The sequence below is a fragment of the Ranitomeya imitator genome, chromosome 7 (assembly GCF_032444005.1).
Source record: "Ranitomeya imitator isolate aRanImi1 chromosome 7, aRanImi1.pri, whole genome shotgun sequence".
Lineage (NCBI taxonomy): Eukaryota > Metazoa > Chordata > Amphibia > Anura > Dendrobatidae > Ranitomeya > Ranitomeya imitator.
This window is the reverse complement of record NC_091288.1, coordinates 34,084,974-34,102,292: the sequence shown is the minus strand read 5'-3', so window position 1 is coordinate 34,102,292 and position 17,319 is coordinate 34,084,974. Positions and strand designations below refer to the sequence as shown.

The window sequence follows — 17,319 nt, the reverse complement described above, 5'->3', positions numbered from 1 at the left end:
AGAGGTGAGGATCTGTCACAAAAGAGAGGAAACAGAGTGCCTTTTCCTTTTTGGGCAGCATTCTTAGGTAGCAGGTGGGAAGCCTCCCTCTCCCACCTGCACATGCTTTCACCCGAGCCACCAGACACTGCCCACCTTTGCTGTGACTTCTCTTTCCTGCACTCCTCTATCATACATGGTGAAAGTGCGCTACATTGTTCCTCCAAGTGCACCTGTAATGGCCTAAAATGGTGCCATCTCATACTTTAATAGTGTCTCTCCTACTGTCCTCCCTTTATGAGTTGGTACCATGCAAGCCTATCCATGTCACCACTCAACACACAAAGGGACTGGCTAATTCCATTTTACTTGAGCCACCAAACAGTGCCTCCTTCCTAACAACTATTGAGCCATTAACATGCTAGTCATGTCACCGCTAGCCTGTCACTGTAGGGCCAGGGAGCTGCTCAGGGCTAAAAGAGGTATCAGCTTTGGCCTCAGGGGGCACCTAGCTCCGCGGGGGAGGGTCCTTCATTCATTACAGCTGCCATAAAGTGCATACACCCTGCTGCACTTATAGAGGGGTCAACGAACAGTACATTCGTACTACAATATAGATATTTTATATTACAACCATGTATAACTCATTTGCAGATTTATGTGATGGTAACTAATGTTTTTGTTGTTGTTTTTTTGTTAATGTTTTTTTTTGTTTTTTTCATTTTTTAGAGACAAGTGGAAGTAACAAATGGAAAATATGAAGTTACCAGCATTTATAAGATAGTCAACAATGATTTGTGAGTACTGGACAAGGAGTTGGTAAATTGGTGTTAAATGCATTGCATGAGTTGGACAAAAAATATATTTAGCATTTTTATTCCTTAATGAAAAATAAAATCAGAACCAATTTTACCCAGTTGATAGGTCAATCACCCTACCCCTACTGTTTTCTCTATATTCCTATATTAGCAGGCACATTTCCCACTCGAGAGGATGGCAAGGTAACGGCACTGTTGGAAGTTTCTGCCATTTAAAGCTCTCATGATGTGCCCACCTCCCTTGGTCTTTGAAGTTAATGGGGTTTTACACTACCGGACAATCCTTGCTTAATCAATTCACGACACAATTAAAATAAAAATAGTGTATACTCACCTTCTGCAGCAGTGCCGCTGTGGGGGTGACATTGTTGTGTGACGTGTGGACTGCAGCCAATGAACTGCCTCTGAATGGTTGCAGCCTTTACCATTTTATCAGAGTGGAAGTCATCCCTAAATTGATGACTACAGCCAAACAGCAGTCTTTAGCAACATAATATATCGAATGATTCTGGCCTGTCTCCTGGTAGCGCCTCCAGCCTCTGGACACTACGCTGACAGACACAGCAAACCTTCTTGCCACAGCTTGCATTGATGTGCCATCCTGGATGAGCTGCACCTGAGCCACTTGTGTGGGTTGTAGAGTCCGTCTCATGCTACCACAAGTGTGAAAGCACAACCAACATTCAAAAGTGACCAAAACATCAGCCAGAAAGCATTGGTACTGAGATGTGGTCTGTGCTCCCCACCTGCTGAACCACTCCTTTATTGAGGGTGTCTGGATAATTGCCAATAATTTCCATCTGTTGTCTATTCCATTTGCACAACAGCATGTGAAATTGATTGTCAATCAGTGTTGCTTCCTAAGTGGACAGTTTGATTTCACAGAAGTTTGATTTACTTGGAGTTATATTCTGTTGTTTAAGTGTCCCCTTTATTTTTTTTAGCAGTGTATATATATATATATATATATATATATATATACACACATACAATGTTAATAACAATGCAATTGTGTGCGGGTTAGATCTATAGAGATTTGGTGCAATCTAATACACAAAAAATAAAATCAGTAGTGAGAAAATAAAGATATATAATAATCAGACATACTCAGAAAAATAATAATAGACTGTGTCACCACCCCAGCCACCACTTCAGAACCCCGACGCGCGTTTGGACGCTACTTCATTCTCTTGCAACAGTGGCATTGACATCTCTGGAACGACGCAACTATAGGGCGTGAATATCCAAGCTGTTTTATCTTGGGGTCCTGAATTGATTAAGCAGGGGTTATCCAGTAGTGGAAAACCCCTGTTAGCATGATAATTTGTATACTTGCTGTTGTCGCATGTCTACCTTACCATAGTCGAGTTTGTTATCTTCTGCACCTCCCTGTGCTACTTCATTCCTTACTTCTTTTCTATGTTACAAGAAAGCTTAGTGCGAAATCCTGCTTTCCAGGCCCTGTATAGAAGTTTTTCAATGACTTGTATTTACTAGTGACTCTATTTTACAGCAATAAGGCTTTTTTTTAGAGGAGATTAATAATGTGTTTCTCATTTTAGATACTATATAAGTAATGAAGAAGCTCCGTCAAAAAGACACCTCTACAGGTAAAATGTTTTACTTAATGTAACATCTTATTGCTCCAATGAAAAATATCCTACACTTTCATGTATACCGGTCGTATGCAGATCTATGTGTCTCCATGAATACAGACTACAAAACCTCTGTATTATGATTCTTCAGTTTTACTGTCTTAAATTTGTCCTCTACGTCTTGCTGGTAGAAGTTAGGCAGATTAGTAAGAAGTAGGAGGCAGATAAAAAAAACTTATGACTGCAAGATCAGACTACACAGGCTCTGTTTGTAGTCTGTAACTATGGAGACACAGAATTGAATTGGAAATGTACATACGAAGTGTTAAGATTTTTTTAATTATGACTTTCTGGATGGTTTCTTCATTTGTATTTATTTTTTTAATTATTACATTTTTTTGGGCAGTGGAGGAATAAAAAAATGTATAAAGGTGTTTTGTTGATATGTTTTTTTGGCAAGGAATGGAGAAAGATAATATAAAAAAGGACAATTAAATTCTGAATGCGCCTGATTATTTCAACCTCTGTCCATATAATCTAAACGGTTATGCACTGAGGGGCCTTTACAACAATAAATCTTCTTTTTAACAGGTTGAAGTTGGTTCACCCCTATACCTCAGAATGTGTGACCTGTAAACTGCTTCCTGACAGATGCCAACAGTATTCTGCATATTTTAGCAAAAACGGAACATATTACTCACTAACTTGCAGTGGTGAGTTCTGTATACCTACCTTCATTCAGTTTTTAGCTTCTTCAAAAAAACATTGTTATTCTGTATAAGTTAATTTATTTTTAATAATAATTGTATTTATATAGCGCCAACATATTCCGCAGCACTTTACATTATAGAGGGAACTTGTACAGACAATAGACATTACAGCATAACAAAAAACACAGATCAAAACAGATACCAAGAGGAATGAGGGCCCTGCTGCTCGCAAGCTTACAAACTATGAGGAAAAGGGGAGACACGAGAGGTGGATGGTAACAATTGCTTTCGTTGTTCGGACCGGCCATAGTGTAAGGATCGGGTGTTCATGTAAAGCTGCACGAACCAGTTAACAGCCTGAAAATGTAACAGTACAGACACAGAGAGCTAATAACTGCATAAAGTGAATGAGAACATGATGCGAGGAACTTGACTATGGCTTAAGTTTTTTGAATATGCCACAGAGGGATAGTTAGGTTAATGCGTTGAGGCGGTAGGCCAATCTGAGCAAATGTGTTTTTAGGGCACGCTTAAAACTGGGTGGATTGGGGATTAATTGTATTAACCTGGGTAGTTCATTCCAAAGAATTGGTGCAGCACAAGAAAAGTCTTGGAGACGGGAGTGGGAGGTTCTGATTATTGAGGATGTTAACCTCAGGTCATTAGCAGAACGGAGGGCACGGGTAGGGTGGTAGACTGAGACCAGAGAGGAGATGTAGGGTGGTGTTGAGCCATGCAGTGCTTTGTGGATGAGGGTAGTAGTTTTGTACTGGATTCTGGAGTGGATGGGTAACCAGTGTAATGACTGGCACAAGGTAGAGGCATCGGTGTAACGGTTGGTGAGGAATATGATCCTGGCAGCAGCATTCAGGACAGATTGGAGCGGGGAGAGTTTGGTAAGAGGGAGGCCGATTAGTAGAGAGTTACAATAGTCCAGACAAGAATGAATAAGGCTACTTTCACACATCAGGTTTTCGCCGTAAGGCAGGATCCGGCTAATTGTTGAAGAAACAGATCCGTTGCAAATAGTGGAAAACCTGATGCAATGGATCCGTTTTCTTGATGGATCCATTTTTTTTTTAATTTGAATTAACCCAGAGATGGACTTCCTGTTCCGGGGAAAGGAGAGAGAGAGAGAGACTTTCCAGAATGGAAAATGCATTATTTTTGACCAAAAACTGGATCCGGTGGCTGGATTCAGCAATTTCCTCTTGTGTTTGAATCGTTTTTGGCCGGTTCAGTTCTCAGTCCGCCGGAAAAGAAATTTTGGACGGATCCGGCAAAAAACAGATCAAACCTTGGGACATCAGGCAAATTCCAGCACTAATGCAACTCTATGGGAAAAAAATCGATCCGGTGGAAAAAAAGGATCCTTTTTTTGAAAATTTGCTGGTTTGTGCCTGATGCAAAAAACCTGATGTGTGAAAGTAGCCTAAAAGAAACAGTAAGAGTTTTTGCAGAGTCGATAGTAAGAAATTTATATTATATGATTTAGTCATTTTTTTATTACACGTGGGGTCATCTATTTGAATTTTTTTTGTATCAAAGTGTGATAGAGGACCTTTCACCAGTTTCAGTATGTTAAACTGACCCCATCATGGAATAATTGAAGCTGAATAAAATGTAGTTTTTATTTTCTCCTCTGTATTTCAGAGATATTAGCATGTAAACTTTACGTTCTAATTTATGTTAAGTCCAAGGGGGCATTACCAAAGACTCTTCTCTGGGAGCATTTACTTCTGCCTCTGCATGAGAATAACCAATCATAAGCAGGCAGAAACAGAGTATAAAAATGACACACCCCTCCACAATAGTTTAGAGCAGGGTTTCTCTGTGTGAGACATGCGACGACAGACAGTCTGCTCTGCTCACTGGTCTCACTGCAGAGCAGTGTGTGATTACAAAGTGATTGAAACAGAGCACAGATGAGTGTGAATACATAGACTTTTGCAGCTTCCATCTCACAGCAGTATAAAATCTCCAAATATGTTGGACCATCTACCTGTGACATACATCTTATCTTTAAACCAACAATACGGCACCCATTCCAAAGCCTAGCGTGGTGAAAGATAATTACCTGGTGCAAGTGCTGGTGCTCGTGGTGTGCCCTCACCCCGACGCGCGTTTCGCCTCCTGCTTCTTTCCGGGGTATATAACCCAGGAGCCACTGTGCTCTGTGATGTTGTAATTTGATTAATAGAAGTTCAATGGTATAAATAGTCTCCAGTTATTTTGGGCGCTCTCTACTGGACATCTGCTACATGTTGTTGTTATTGCGTTTAGGCTTGACTACTAGATATTAATTCAATATATATGGCATCCCTTGATTATTTATGTACTACCTAGGGTGCTTATAGATATAGCTTACCTGTATAGAAGCATTTATGTGTTCTGGTGTTTTGAGGTGTCCCCTACGGTATTTTTTGCTTTTTTGCTTATATGTATGTGTTTTTACAACTTACTAATAAATATTGTTATTATTAACATTTTGGGATCTCTACTTTTCCTCACATATACCTATATGTGAGATCTTGTTGTTGCATTTTGTATAAGTAGTTTTCCTGGTATTGCTCCATGTTCCATAAAGAAGCCTTTGGATTCAAACAACCAAAACAAACTAAATGTTTTACCTCGAGCCACAGACCCTAAAAATGCTACAAACGTGACTTTAAACAAACATTAGATTTCAGTTTCTTTGTCCATTCCTCCTTCCAAAACAGAAATAAATTTAAAAAAAGAATATTTTTTATTGGGTTTTTATGTTTTTTATTTATCACCTAAAACTAGCAAAATTACAACAAAAGCAGTTGTGAAATGCACAATTTTGGGGGAAGAGGAAACTGTTCACAGTGTCAAACAGGTTGCATCAAATTTGTCATTCTATATGAGCCATTTGATAAAATTTGATGCAGTTTGTGCAATTTTCACATCTCCAAAAATGATGCATTATACAATATCTGATCTTCTTCATAATATGTTATAGATGTGTATTTATGACATTGATGATCTATATATAAGATAGCTTAAAAATGAAAAAAAAGGCTACATTTTTTCATTTTTGTATATTTCGGTTGTTGGGTCGCTGGCACCTCTCAGTTACCATTGAGATGTGTGTTGCTCATTTTCTTTTACATAGGTCAGCAGAGTTATCTGACTTTGGACACACCCACTAATCAGCTGATTGAGTTAGCCACTTAAATTAGCTAAAGGTCACGGGTCCACCCCTCAGTGTGTTTAATCCCCTCTGCATTATCTCCCTAATCCACGCCTCGTCCGGTTTCAATAGATGGTGTTTATGACATACCCTCCTTGCTTCTGACCCTGGGCTTCTTGACTATACTGACCTGCGGCTTGGCACACTAAATCAGCATCAGGGGGGTGCTGGCAATAAGCCTATTCTATGAATAGGTCATCAGTCTAAAATTTCAGAAACATCTTTTATTGCATTATCTATAGCACTTAAGTTTATAGAGATGTAACTATAGTGGGTGCAGGGGCTGCAGTCACACATGGACCCTTATTTAGGCTTAAAAGTTCGATAATATGAGAAGACTATTAAAGTTGGGGATCCTATTGGAGATTTTGCATTGTTGGGACCCACAAGCTTTAAGTTACACCACTTTCTATATAAAATTGTTAATTCTGGGTATTAGAACAATACAGTGGGATCAATCTGATAGAATAAATCTTCCAAATCTCCGTACAATTTAGAACTTTTTAGACTTGCTTATCTATTGTATTTTATGTCTCTATTGAATAGGTCCAGGAATCCCTTACTATACACTCCACAGCAGCGGCGATGATAAACGTAAGATACGATACTTTTCTCTATAATTCATAATAAACTATCCATATGTAAGAGACATTACAGCCTACAGATCGGTAGGTTCGATTTTCAGGCCAAGGAGCAAATGTTCTTTTCTCAATCTTACGCTCTTCCATTGCTGTATGCAACAAATAATAAAATAACTAAAAATGTAATACTTCTTATTATTATCACAATTACCCATAACCATCTTTATTAAATATTCTTAATGTTTCTTTCAGAAATAAAAATTTTGGAGAGCAATGATGAATTAGGAGCCCTGCTTGACAATATTCAGCTACCTACAAAGGAAAGAAATTTTACAACAATGCATGGATTTAGTAAGTTTCTGCATTTTTGTCCCATTCAAAGTATTTTATCTCAGGCTTAAAATGGGTCGTAGATGATTATAATAACGAGTTTGCTTTCTTTAAAAAAAAAAAAATCGCCCAACTAGTTCAGGGGTTGTGGCTGATATTGTCGCATAGCTCCAGTAATGAAAATAGAATTAAGCTGCAATACTCCACATAAACTGAGTACAGGTGGGGCGCTGTTTTTGTAAGAACACAACCTTGTTTTTCTAATACTGTATAACTCATTTTAAAAGCTTCCCCATCATGTTATGTTACGGCATGTGGCTTGGATATAACATTACTTTATGATTAGTGGGCTTTGATCTCAGTTTGAGTCACAGTTTTTGATCAGAAAGCAGAGGCCTAGCTAGGGATTCAGCACAGGGGAAGGGGGTTAAACACATCTAAGTGGGCCTCTCTCCAGGTACCTATGTTTATGTCTTCGGTGGCAGACCCTAATGGTGGCTATAGGAGAACCTCAGCAGATGACCGTGCTGTTACTGAAAATAATCTCTATAGATAGACCAACACTGATATTACCGCCATATGGTCAGTGGTAGATACCAGTCCTGCAAAACATGTAATAGATCACAGCACAGTTACAGATGGTGACTTACAGAGGACGTTCTTTCTGATGGAATCGTTCACTTTTCCCATCTTTTCCTTCTTGCCCAGACCGACATGACAACTTCTCCAGCCAGGACTCATCTGCAGATATTACAACAAAGATACTATTGACTTGTCACATTTTTAGCACATCTATTCCCAACCTGCCCAAACTCCTCATCCTGCTGATACCCCAATACTAAACTGCTGCTGCATCAAGTTATCAAGCAACAGATCCATCGGTGAATAATTATTTAAAAACAGTCGGTTTGAAACATGTAAGGCCATGAGTCTCCCAGGTTACTTGCCTTTTGCCTTTTTTCTAAACTAATGGTTTTATTCCATCATTTTATCGATGTTTTACATTAAAGATTTTTGTTTTTAAATAATTGTTCACCTATGGATCTGTTGCTGGATACCTTTCCTTCTTTGATACTGCTCATTTGCTCTACTGCTATGTTTACTATCAAGAATAAGCCCAGTGATCCCACCCCGTAGTTCGTCTATTGGGTTTCTGGATGAAAACCTCCTACCCTGCCAATCAACTCCACTGCACAGAAGCCATAACATTAAAAAAAAGTTTGCAAGTTCATGTAGCATTGATGGCATTCTACTCACAGAGAGAATAAATCCAGAACTAGACATTCCACGGTTGTTGATCCATTTGTGGAGCAATTAAAGTAATTTTCTTTAAGAGCCACTTTTCCCGTACTGCGTAATGAGGCAGCTTTTTCTCAGACATATGATCCACTCTTGCACTTGGTAAAACCATAAAGATGGTACTGTGGGGACAGATGCCTTTTTCTCTGAGCGTTGCTAGAAATCTTATTCATGTTGTATTGTGTGTGACCAAGAATGATATAGGAGGTCAATCTAAAGACGGGAAGTCAGTACTATCTACTGTATCCAGTCTATACGTGGCAGTGCCTTCTAGCTCTACATTCATACACAAACTGTATCATTTTCTTCTTTTAGATTTGTGGTATCAGTTGACTTTGCCTCCTCACTTCGATAAATCAAAGAAATACCCTCTACTGATAGATGTGTAAGTAGTCTGTCTTACTGCGTTGCCTATCAAAGGGAGTTCCAGCGATCCCAAAAATGGGACTTTGAAATGCCCCATTGGAATAGAGCAGTTCTTGTGCATGTATTCCACTGATGCATTTATCATCCATGAGACTGTTGGGGCGGAGGGAGCCACGCTTGGACCAAAAAGAATAGAGTTGTATACCAGACCCCCATTCTCGGGATTGGAGGTGTTCCCAGCAGTTGCGGGAAGAGCATCAAGAATTTCTGCCTTCTTAGAAAAGCAATTTGCACTCATAGATGTGCCTTTCCTTACCTTTTCTCTTATCACCCGAGATATTCAAAGATAAGTGGTGCAAAACGACCAGTTTTGAAAAACAAAAAAAAAACATGACTTTGTGATACTCTGTTGGGAGGTGTTTATGCCATATGTATCCATTTATAGCCACCCAGTGGTTGTATTGTGACCACCCAGACTGTTGTATTGCAGTCTGTAGGTGGTTTTGTTAGAATGTCATTCTTCTAATAGTGTTTTTCTCTGCAGATACGGGGGTCCTTGCAGTCAAAAGGTTGATCAATATTTTAGACTTAATTGGGCCACCTACCTTGCCAGTACTGAGAAGATTATTGTAGCCAGCTTTGATGGCCGAGGGAGTGGATATCAGGGTGACCAGATTCTTCATCAGGTGTATCGAAGCCTTGGAACGGTAGAAGTAGCAGATCAGATTTCAGCTGCCAGGTGAGATTATATATTCTTATAGTGTTAAAGAGAAAACATTGGCTTAAAGGAGTTGTCTAAGTGCTTAACAGGAAGTGAATGGCCAACGTAGCTCTCACTTCCTCTTTGTTACTTATATGTCCGATGGAAGGGACATTGATTCCAGCATTGATTGGGTGCGGGGATCACGTGTCACAAGAATCTCATGTGAGACCCGGGAACGCGAGTGCCGACACTGCCAAAACAGCACCGGCACAGGAGATGAGTATAAACTTTTATATTTTAACAGGGGTAAACATTCAGCTTGAGAAGTTTCCTATTAGTAGATAACCCCTTTACCTCCATCTTCAGAGTTTCCTCCAGCATTTTCCACATAGAGATTTGAAAAGTTTGAAAAGTTTTTAGTTCTGTCTGACAATATAAATATTTAACGCCCGATTCATCATTTATGCTTTTGAGTCACTTTTCTTTTTTTGTCTTGTGGCATTTGTTGCCATTTTTTACGGCAATATTCTTAAAAATGGCGCACGTAGTTCATGCATTTTGCACACGATTTGCTAAATGCTCAAGAATGTACACCCAAATTATCTGGTGCACAGAAAATCTGAGCTGCTAATGAGAAGAAAACTTACAACTCATCACGGTCAGGTGCTTTGGATGTGACGTCTGAAGCTCCAGTGGCACGGGAAAAGTGATATTAACACTCAAAGTCCTTGAAGTTGGCCTCATGTTTTAATCCACTGTTACTGGGAAGGGACGTGCCCCATCAGATAGTCTGTTTAGGGTCGTCCAATGACCTTTATCTGGCCCTGAACAGTTTTTACAGTGTGTTTTCCTTTCTGACAAGTGCATATTATTATCATCACTTTGGATTGTTCTTTGCCCTTTTACTTAAATTGTGGTGTTTGCTTTCTCATTTAGGTATTTCAAATCTCTGGGATTCGTTGATGAAAAAAGAGTAGCTATTTGGGGATGGGTAAGTTTTGAAATACCATTTTAAAAGTATAGATGTTAGATTCGAGAGATGAGCAAATCATCCAAAATGTTATTTGGACAGATTTGCTCAACTCAGGGAGGAAAATCATTTAGCAAAAATAAATTTGGAGCAAATTGAATCTGCTAGAAAGGGTTAAAACAAAATAATAAACTTTTATATTCCTCTCTCCTCCACACCACACATACCTGACCAGGAAACACCACTACTTCCTGCTCCCCATCCGATCGTCTAATTGGCTCCTCTTTCCCCTCAGACTCTTACAGCTCCATTGCCGAATAGGTTATTAATGTGCGTGTCACCTCACGCGACAGTATGAGACCAAGTCTGCAGTGGTGGCACCCACCGGAAAACCAGGAGGGAGAAGAATGAGTAAGAGGAGCCGATGGGAGGACTGGGAAGGTAGTGGTGGCAGGATCGGCATGTAGGGGGCTTGAGGGGAGGTGAATATAATAGTTCATTACTTTGTTAACTAATTCACAGCCCTCAAAATCTTGCAAAATGGCGATCAGACATTTCGCTAGATTTGCATGAATTGATTTACCCAATATTTGGATTTGCCTAAATCCACAAAATTTGTTAAACTTTGAAAATGTTTTTGATTAATTTGCTCATCTTTATTAATTTCAAAAGGGATATTAAATAAAATGGTACACATGGAAAATTGAGGTGTTTTAGAGCCCGTAATAAGTCTAAAACCACCGGGCCCCGGTATTTTTATGGGATCAGGCTCGAATAACCATAAGTTTAATAAATATTGTCGTGAAATAATTTAATAATATTGGAATTGATTTCGAAGGCAAAATGCAGATTTTTTTGGAATTTGCTTATGTACAGATTGAGCAAAAATTATGGCCATCGGCCGCTATTTTTATGAGACGTAAAGGGCCATCAAAATGTAAAAAAAAAAACCTTACTGCTCATCTCCTCACCCCACCTTCCCGGTTCTCACATCACCGGTCCTCTTCACATCTGCAGATCACCAACACTCGCGTTGAATGACCTGGAGCTTACACACTGTGTCGGGGCTTCCAGGATTGATAAGGCCTATGAGACTTCTGCGCATGCGCACTTGAAATCATGGCACATGCTTGCGCAGATCTCTTCCAGGCCTCATCAGACCAATGCGAGCTGCAGCAATCTGAAGATGCGAAGAGGACCGGGCAGGTGACAATGAAGAGCGAAGGGGCTGGAGAGGTGAACATAAGGATTTTCTCTATTTTTTGCATATTACGTTTATTATGTAATGGGTTCGAGAGAGAGAGACCTAAGAGCATAATAAAGGACATTAAATTCTCAGAGAATAACTTCTCCACATATCAAATTTCCTGGGAAAATATGTGTGAACAGGCAAATTCAAAATTTTCCTTTCCTGATCTGCTCCTCTTTAGTTGTAACCATTTTTTTTATATGTAGAAGGAACACTGATATGCATATAGTTAAAATACTTTAAATGCATTTTGCTGAAAATTAGTTCGTATGAAAAAAGACTAATTTTTTAACATACTTTGTACTTTTATTTAGAGGGCAGCTGCTTTACATATTTAAGTCTCATGGGGCAATGTTGTACGTTGGTTCGCAACCAGTCGGAATAGATTTCATAAAATCTTGTATTTTTACAGTCTTATGGTGGTTATGTAACATCAATGGTACTTGGCAGTGGAAGTGGCGAGTTCAAGTGTGGAATTGCAGTAGCCCCTGTATCCAGCTGGCTTTATTATGGTACGTTACTAATTCTTGCTAAATACAATCTTATTGTAAGATAAATTCTTTCATTTTTTTTAATTATTTAGTATATTTATCTAGCAATCTATTTTACTAGCTAATCAAAAGTTAACACTTAAAGGGATTGTTTACCTTTGATGACAATTTTTTTTTTTTACTTAAATGCATGTATTTGGGCCTGTAAATAATTTTTGTAATTGGGTTGCAATAATAACTTTGCACCGTTTGCCTTCTATGGCCTCTGTGTTACACTAGTCATTTCTGACTGCAGAATGTGTTAACTGAGAATTCCTCAGTCAACTGCTATAATGGTCTCACGGAGAGTTTGTAACTCTCTTATCTATTTTCTCAGAGCTCTTCTCAGCTGATTTATGACCCCAGAAAGCAGCAAAGTTGAATTTGCAGAGAAAAAAAAAGCTTGTAAAAGCCAAATGGTGCAAAATCTTTAATGAAACCCAACAGCAGAAATTATTTTTAGCCTCAAATACATGCATTTAAGCAGAAAAAAACACTATAATCTGATATATAAAGTTGCATTTGCGTGACATTGTCAGTACATGTTTGAATATTTAAAGAATATTTAATAAAGATTTGTATTTTGAAATCTTTCCATTGTAGACACTATTTATACAGAGAGGTACATGAGCCTTCCAACACCAGAAGACAATCTTGAAAATTACGAGGTAGGAGAAACAGAACACAGAAGAGGAATTTCAGATATAAATAGCCACCATTTTATTAATCTGATTTTTTAAATCGGCAATGAATTATTTCATCATCTGCAACAATTGAGGAACGACAAAGGGCATCATATCTCTAGCATGGAAAGGTTTCTTTGAAGGCATCATTCATGGTGGAAAACTCCAAACATCTTGTGAAGTGGTGGTAGCACATTTTTGGTCATTGACCCTAAATGCTTTCATGATAACCATGTATGTAATACTTAAATATGAAGAGGAGCGGATCGCTTGACCTAACCCGGGTCCATGGTCCAGGTCGATGATCTCTGGCTGAGGACCAGAATTGTGAGAATTTCCTGAGCTTCATGGTTCCCCGACGCAGCAATCAATTTGCTAGCCTGGATTGATGCCATTTGTGCAGCACACAGGTGATGTCTTGCCATCCTGGCTACTCATATGCCGAGCCTGTGATCCTGGAGAGTGAGGAAATGCATGCAGCTTCTGTCCACAGCCAGAGAGCACTGACCTAGACCAAAGACTGTGATCATGGGAAACTGCCTTACTGGAGCAGCAGCTACAGGGAAAAAAGAAAAAATGAGGTCATATTCTCCCGGCAGCCACTTGCTTCCAGTCATTGGGGCAGTGCAGGCAGCGGTTGCAGTCAGTGTTATCACTTCATGACACATTGATGAACAGCATGCTCTGCATACACATACACTCCAGAACTGTCTATTAATCTATGTGCGTAGGAGTGATTACAATGCGCTCATAGTATAATGAGCAGTGACTGTTACAGCCTACTGCACTGCCTCGATGACTGGAAGCGAGCAGCTGCAGGGAGGATGAAACATCTTTTTCTCCCTGTAGCTGCTGCTCCAATAAAGCAGCCAGACATAATTTAAACACTATTTATCTGCAGGTAAATAGTGTTTTGGGTGGTGACCGATTTCCTTTAAGATGACCTTGCATTTCTGCCGTCCGCTTCCCTTGCTTGCTCTGGAGCGCAGAATGGAGGGGACACGGTGGCGCATATAGCGTGCACGCTCACACGTAATGTGGCCAGTGACTCACAGCGGCTTCGGCGCATGCGCACTGGGGCCAGTTGAATAGCTAAAAATGACGTGACAGGTTCTCTTTAAAAATACAAAAAAAGTGCTAATGAATAAGTAATTAGGGCTATCAAAAGAATATTTATGCCAAATGCAGAGTCTTCAATCTGTGCAAGTATCAGGAAAGAGACCCTTTAATTAAGTGATATCATAGCTAAAATCAAACTATGAGTCAACTATTGTTTTTTTTTTGTTTTGCAGAGTTCAACGGTCATGTCTAGAGCAGCGAAGTTTAAGGATGTGGGATACCTTCTAATCCACGGCACAGCAGATGGTGAGCCTCCTCTAATTAGTCCTACTACTCCCCGTGACAGATTTCTAGCATCAAAACCGACAAAACAAAAACTTGATGGCCAAATGTTATATCCTGATGACCAAGACAGAATTCTTTATGTTATCGCTAATTGTCTGCTAATGTAAATTATTAGCAACGTAATTATTTCCTGGAAATCAAAGTCTGGATCTTCCATGAAGATAACACATGTTCGTTATTAACCACTTTTGCTCCTGGCAGAGATTTGTCATAAGTCGTCAATGTACAACGAAACCTCTTTGAGATGATGGTGACCACCCAAAAAATGCAATGTGGTCTTCTGGAGGGATGGTCCTCTCTAATAACTCTAAGATAGGAACTGAAAATCCATCACAGAAAAATCTGGCCTAGATCACAGGAGGGGTCTTCTAAAAAAAATTGTGATCCATTAGGGTGGTTTTAGTTTATAAAACTAGCAAAAAAAATCATTTGCTTTTATCTTTTATTTCTTTTCTTAGACAATGTTCATTTCCAACAAGCAGCTCAGATTTCCAAAGCTCTTGTTGATGCTGGAGTGGACTTTGAGACTATGGTAAGTCTTTTAACCCCTTAACCACCAGAGGTATGTTTGTTTTTGCATTTTCATTTTTTGCTCTGCTTCTTCCCAGATTCCCAGAGTCCATAACTTTTTTATTTCTTTGTCAAAATGGCCATGTAAGGGCTCGTTTTTTTCTAGGACAAGTTGAACTTTTGAAAGACACCATTGGTTTTAACATATTGTGTACTGGAAAACGGGGAAAAAAAATCCAAGTGCGGTGAAATTGCAAAAAAAGTGCAATCCCACAGTTGTTTTTTTTTTCTTTTTTACCATGTTCACTAAATGCTAAGACTGACCTGCCATTCTGATTTTCCAGGTCATTACGAGTTCATAGACACCAAACATGTCTAGGTTCTTTTTATTTAAGTGGTGAAAAGAAATTCCAAAGTTTGTTGAAAAAGAAAAAAAAATTGCTCCATTTTCCAATACAGGTAGCGTCTTCATTTTTCGGGATCTCAGGTCGGGTGAGGGCTTATTTTTTACGCACTGAGCTGATGTTTTTATTGACTCCATTTTGGTGTGTATATGATCTTTTGATCGCCCGTTATTGCATTTTAATGCAATGTTGCAGCCACCAAAAAAAAAGTAATTCTGGCGTTTTTACTTTTTTTCCTCATTACACCATTTAACAATCGGGTTAATTCTTTTTTATGTTGATATATCAGGCAATTCTGAATGCAGCGATACCAAATATGTGTATATTTCTTTTTTTTTGTTATTGTTTTATTTTGAATAGGACGAATGGGGAGTGATTTGAACTTTTATATATTTTTTGTTTTTAAATATTTTTATAAACTTTTATTTAATCTTTGCATGCTTCAATAGTCTCAATGGGAGATTAGAAGCAGTTGTCCGATTGGCTCTGCTACATATAGGCGATGATCAGATTGCCGGTATGTAACAGAAATGCTCACTTGCTATGAGCGCTGACCACAGATCTCTTATCAAGCCAATGCCTTCCGAGGTTGTATCCCCAAACAGCACCAGACTCTTTATCTTCATCGACGCTTCCCTGTCTGTGTGAAGTCTATAGCACCAGGCAAGGAAATCAGTGAGCTATTAGTCAATCTAAGGAGGCTGATGCTGTGGGGAAAACCACCTCAGAATGCAAAATTTGGGGAAATGCTTTGTTACACCAGAGCACTTAATGCCTTATATGCATAGGAATTAAAAAAAGCTGATTATTCGAGTGTGCAGCAACAGATAAAAGATATAAAGGTGTCGATGGATTTATATTTCAAAAATCTGTGTGGGGTTGATCTTACTGACAGATTTCCTTTGCTGGAGATTTCTTACTCTCTATTATCTATCTCTCATACCTTCTACCGAGGACAGCTACTGATGTGATCAGTGTTCGCCCTATTTAAATGACCTTTTACAATTGTACATTTTTTTTTCCTTTTAGTGGTACACTGACAAAGACCACGGAATCGGAGGGTTGGCCAGCAGACACATCTACACCCATATGAGCCATTATCTGAAGCAATGCTTCAATCTACAGTGACAATGGATAAAACCAAAATGGGACATCGACCTTTACACTGTGATGAACAAAAAGACACTTTTTTTTTCTAAATGATCATAAATAACCAAAGTTCCATATACTCAGAACCAAATACCAAAGCACCGAAGCCAAGAACACAACTTTTTGCAACTACTGTATTAATGAATAAAACACCGAATCGTTTGGACATACACTCCCGGTTAGCATATATGTATTTTTTTTTTTATAGAAATGAGATGCTATTGCCTAATTTATAGCGGATGAATAATTAGGAGAATAAACTATTTATATGTTGATGTAAACTCCCCAAATGATAGGAGGAATCGGCCGCATTAATAGACATGTTCCTTTATACTGCGAGAGATGTGATCTTCAGGGAATTCTCGAACACTTGGAATTGTTCCTCATGTTTATGAATTTTTAACTGGTGTCTAATTAAATCAGAATGTACTCAATAATATCGCCTTAATTAGTAAACCTATTGCGCTCGTCTTAGATTCAAAGAAAATTAAAACGGGTTCTGGGCACAGAGTTTAAAAAGAAGGTTAACCCATTACTTTACAATTTGCAAACCTAAAACAATACTATACTACTTGCCAAGTTGAACGCCTCGCAAATCCGGTTGCTGTACGTCTGGCAGTAACTGCTCTTATTTTTCAGTATTTTACTATTTTACCTTCCTCTCTGAACTGAAGAGATTATGGAGAAAAGCCAAATATTTTGTATGAATACATTTTTTGGATATTCGGTTGGAGAAGTCATCGGAGTCATTTTGTACGATAATATTTATAGGAATGTGGATGATTTAGTCAACGGGAACTTAATTCATCAATTTAATGTAAAGTT

At 38.8% G+C, this 17,319-nt stretch overlaps 1 protein-coding gene across 2 annotated transcripts in view; it reads left to right on the top strand.

The window, feature by feature from the left end:
* Window positions 1–16,931, top strand: part of DPP4 (dipeptidyl peptidase 4) — an 80,391-nt gene extending 63,460 nt beyond the window's left edge. For both annotated transcript variants that reach the window (XM_069733045.1, XM_069733046.1), the window contains exons 15-27: window positions 709–776; window positions 2,360–2,407; window positions 2,984–3,105; window positions 6,863–6,910; window positions 7,150–7,248; window positions 8,842–8,911; window positions 9,437–9,631; window positions 10,532–10,586; window positions 12,227–12,326; window positions 12,948–13,012; window positions 14,320–14,392; window positions 14,890–14,963; window positions 16,375–16,931. In XM_069733045.1, the coding sequence (XP_069589146.1) occupies window positions 709–776; window positions 2,360–2,407; window positions 2,984–3,105; window positions 6,863–6,910; window positions 7,150–7,248; window positions 8,842–8,911; window positions 9,437–9,631; window positions 10,532–10,586; window positions 12,227–12,326; window positions 12,948–13,012; window positions 14,320–14,392; window positions 14,890–14,963; window positions 16,375–16,473 (1,116 nt within the window). In that variant the 3' untranslated portion in view covers window positions 16,474–16,931. The remainder of the gene's footprint in view (window positions 1–708; window positions 777–2,359; window positions 2,408–2,983; window positions 3,106–6,862; window positions 6,911–7,149; window positions 7,249–8,841; window positions 8,912–9,436; window positions 9,632–10,531; window positions 10,587–12,226; window positions 12,327–12,947; window positions 13,013–14,319; window positions 14,393–14,889; window positions 14,964–16,374) is intronic.
* Window positions 16,932–17,319: the final 388 nt, after the last annotated feature.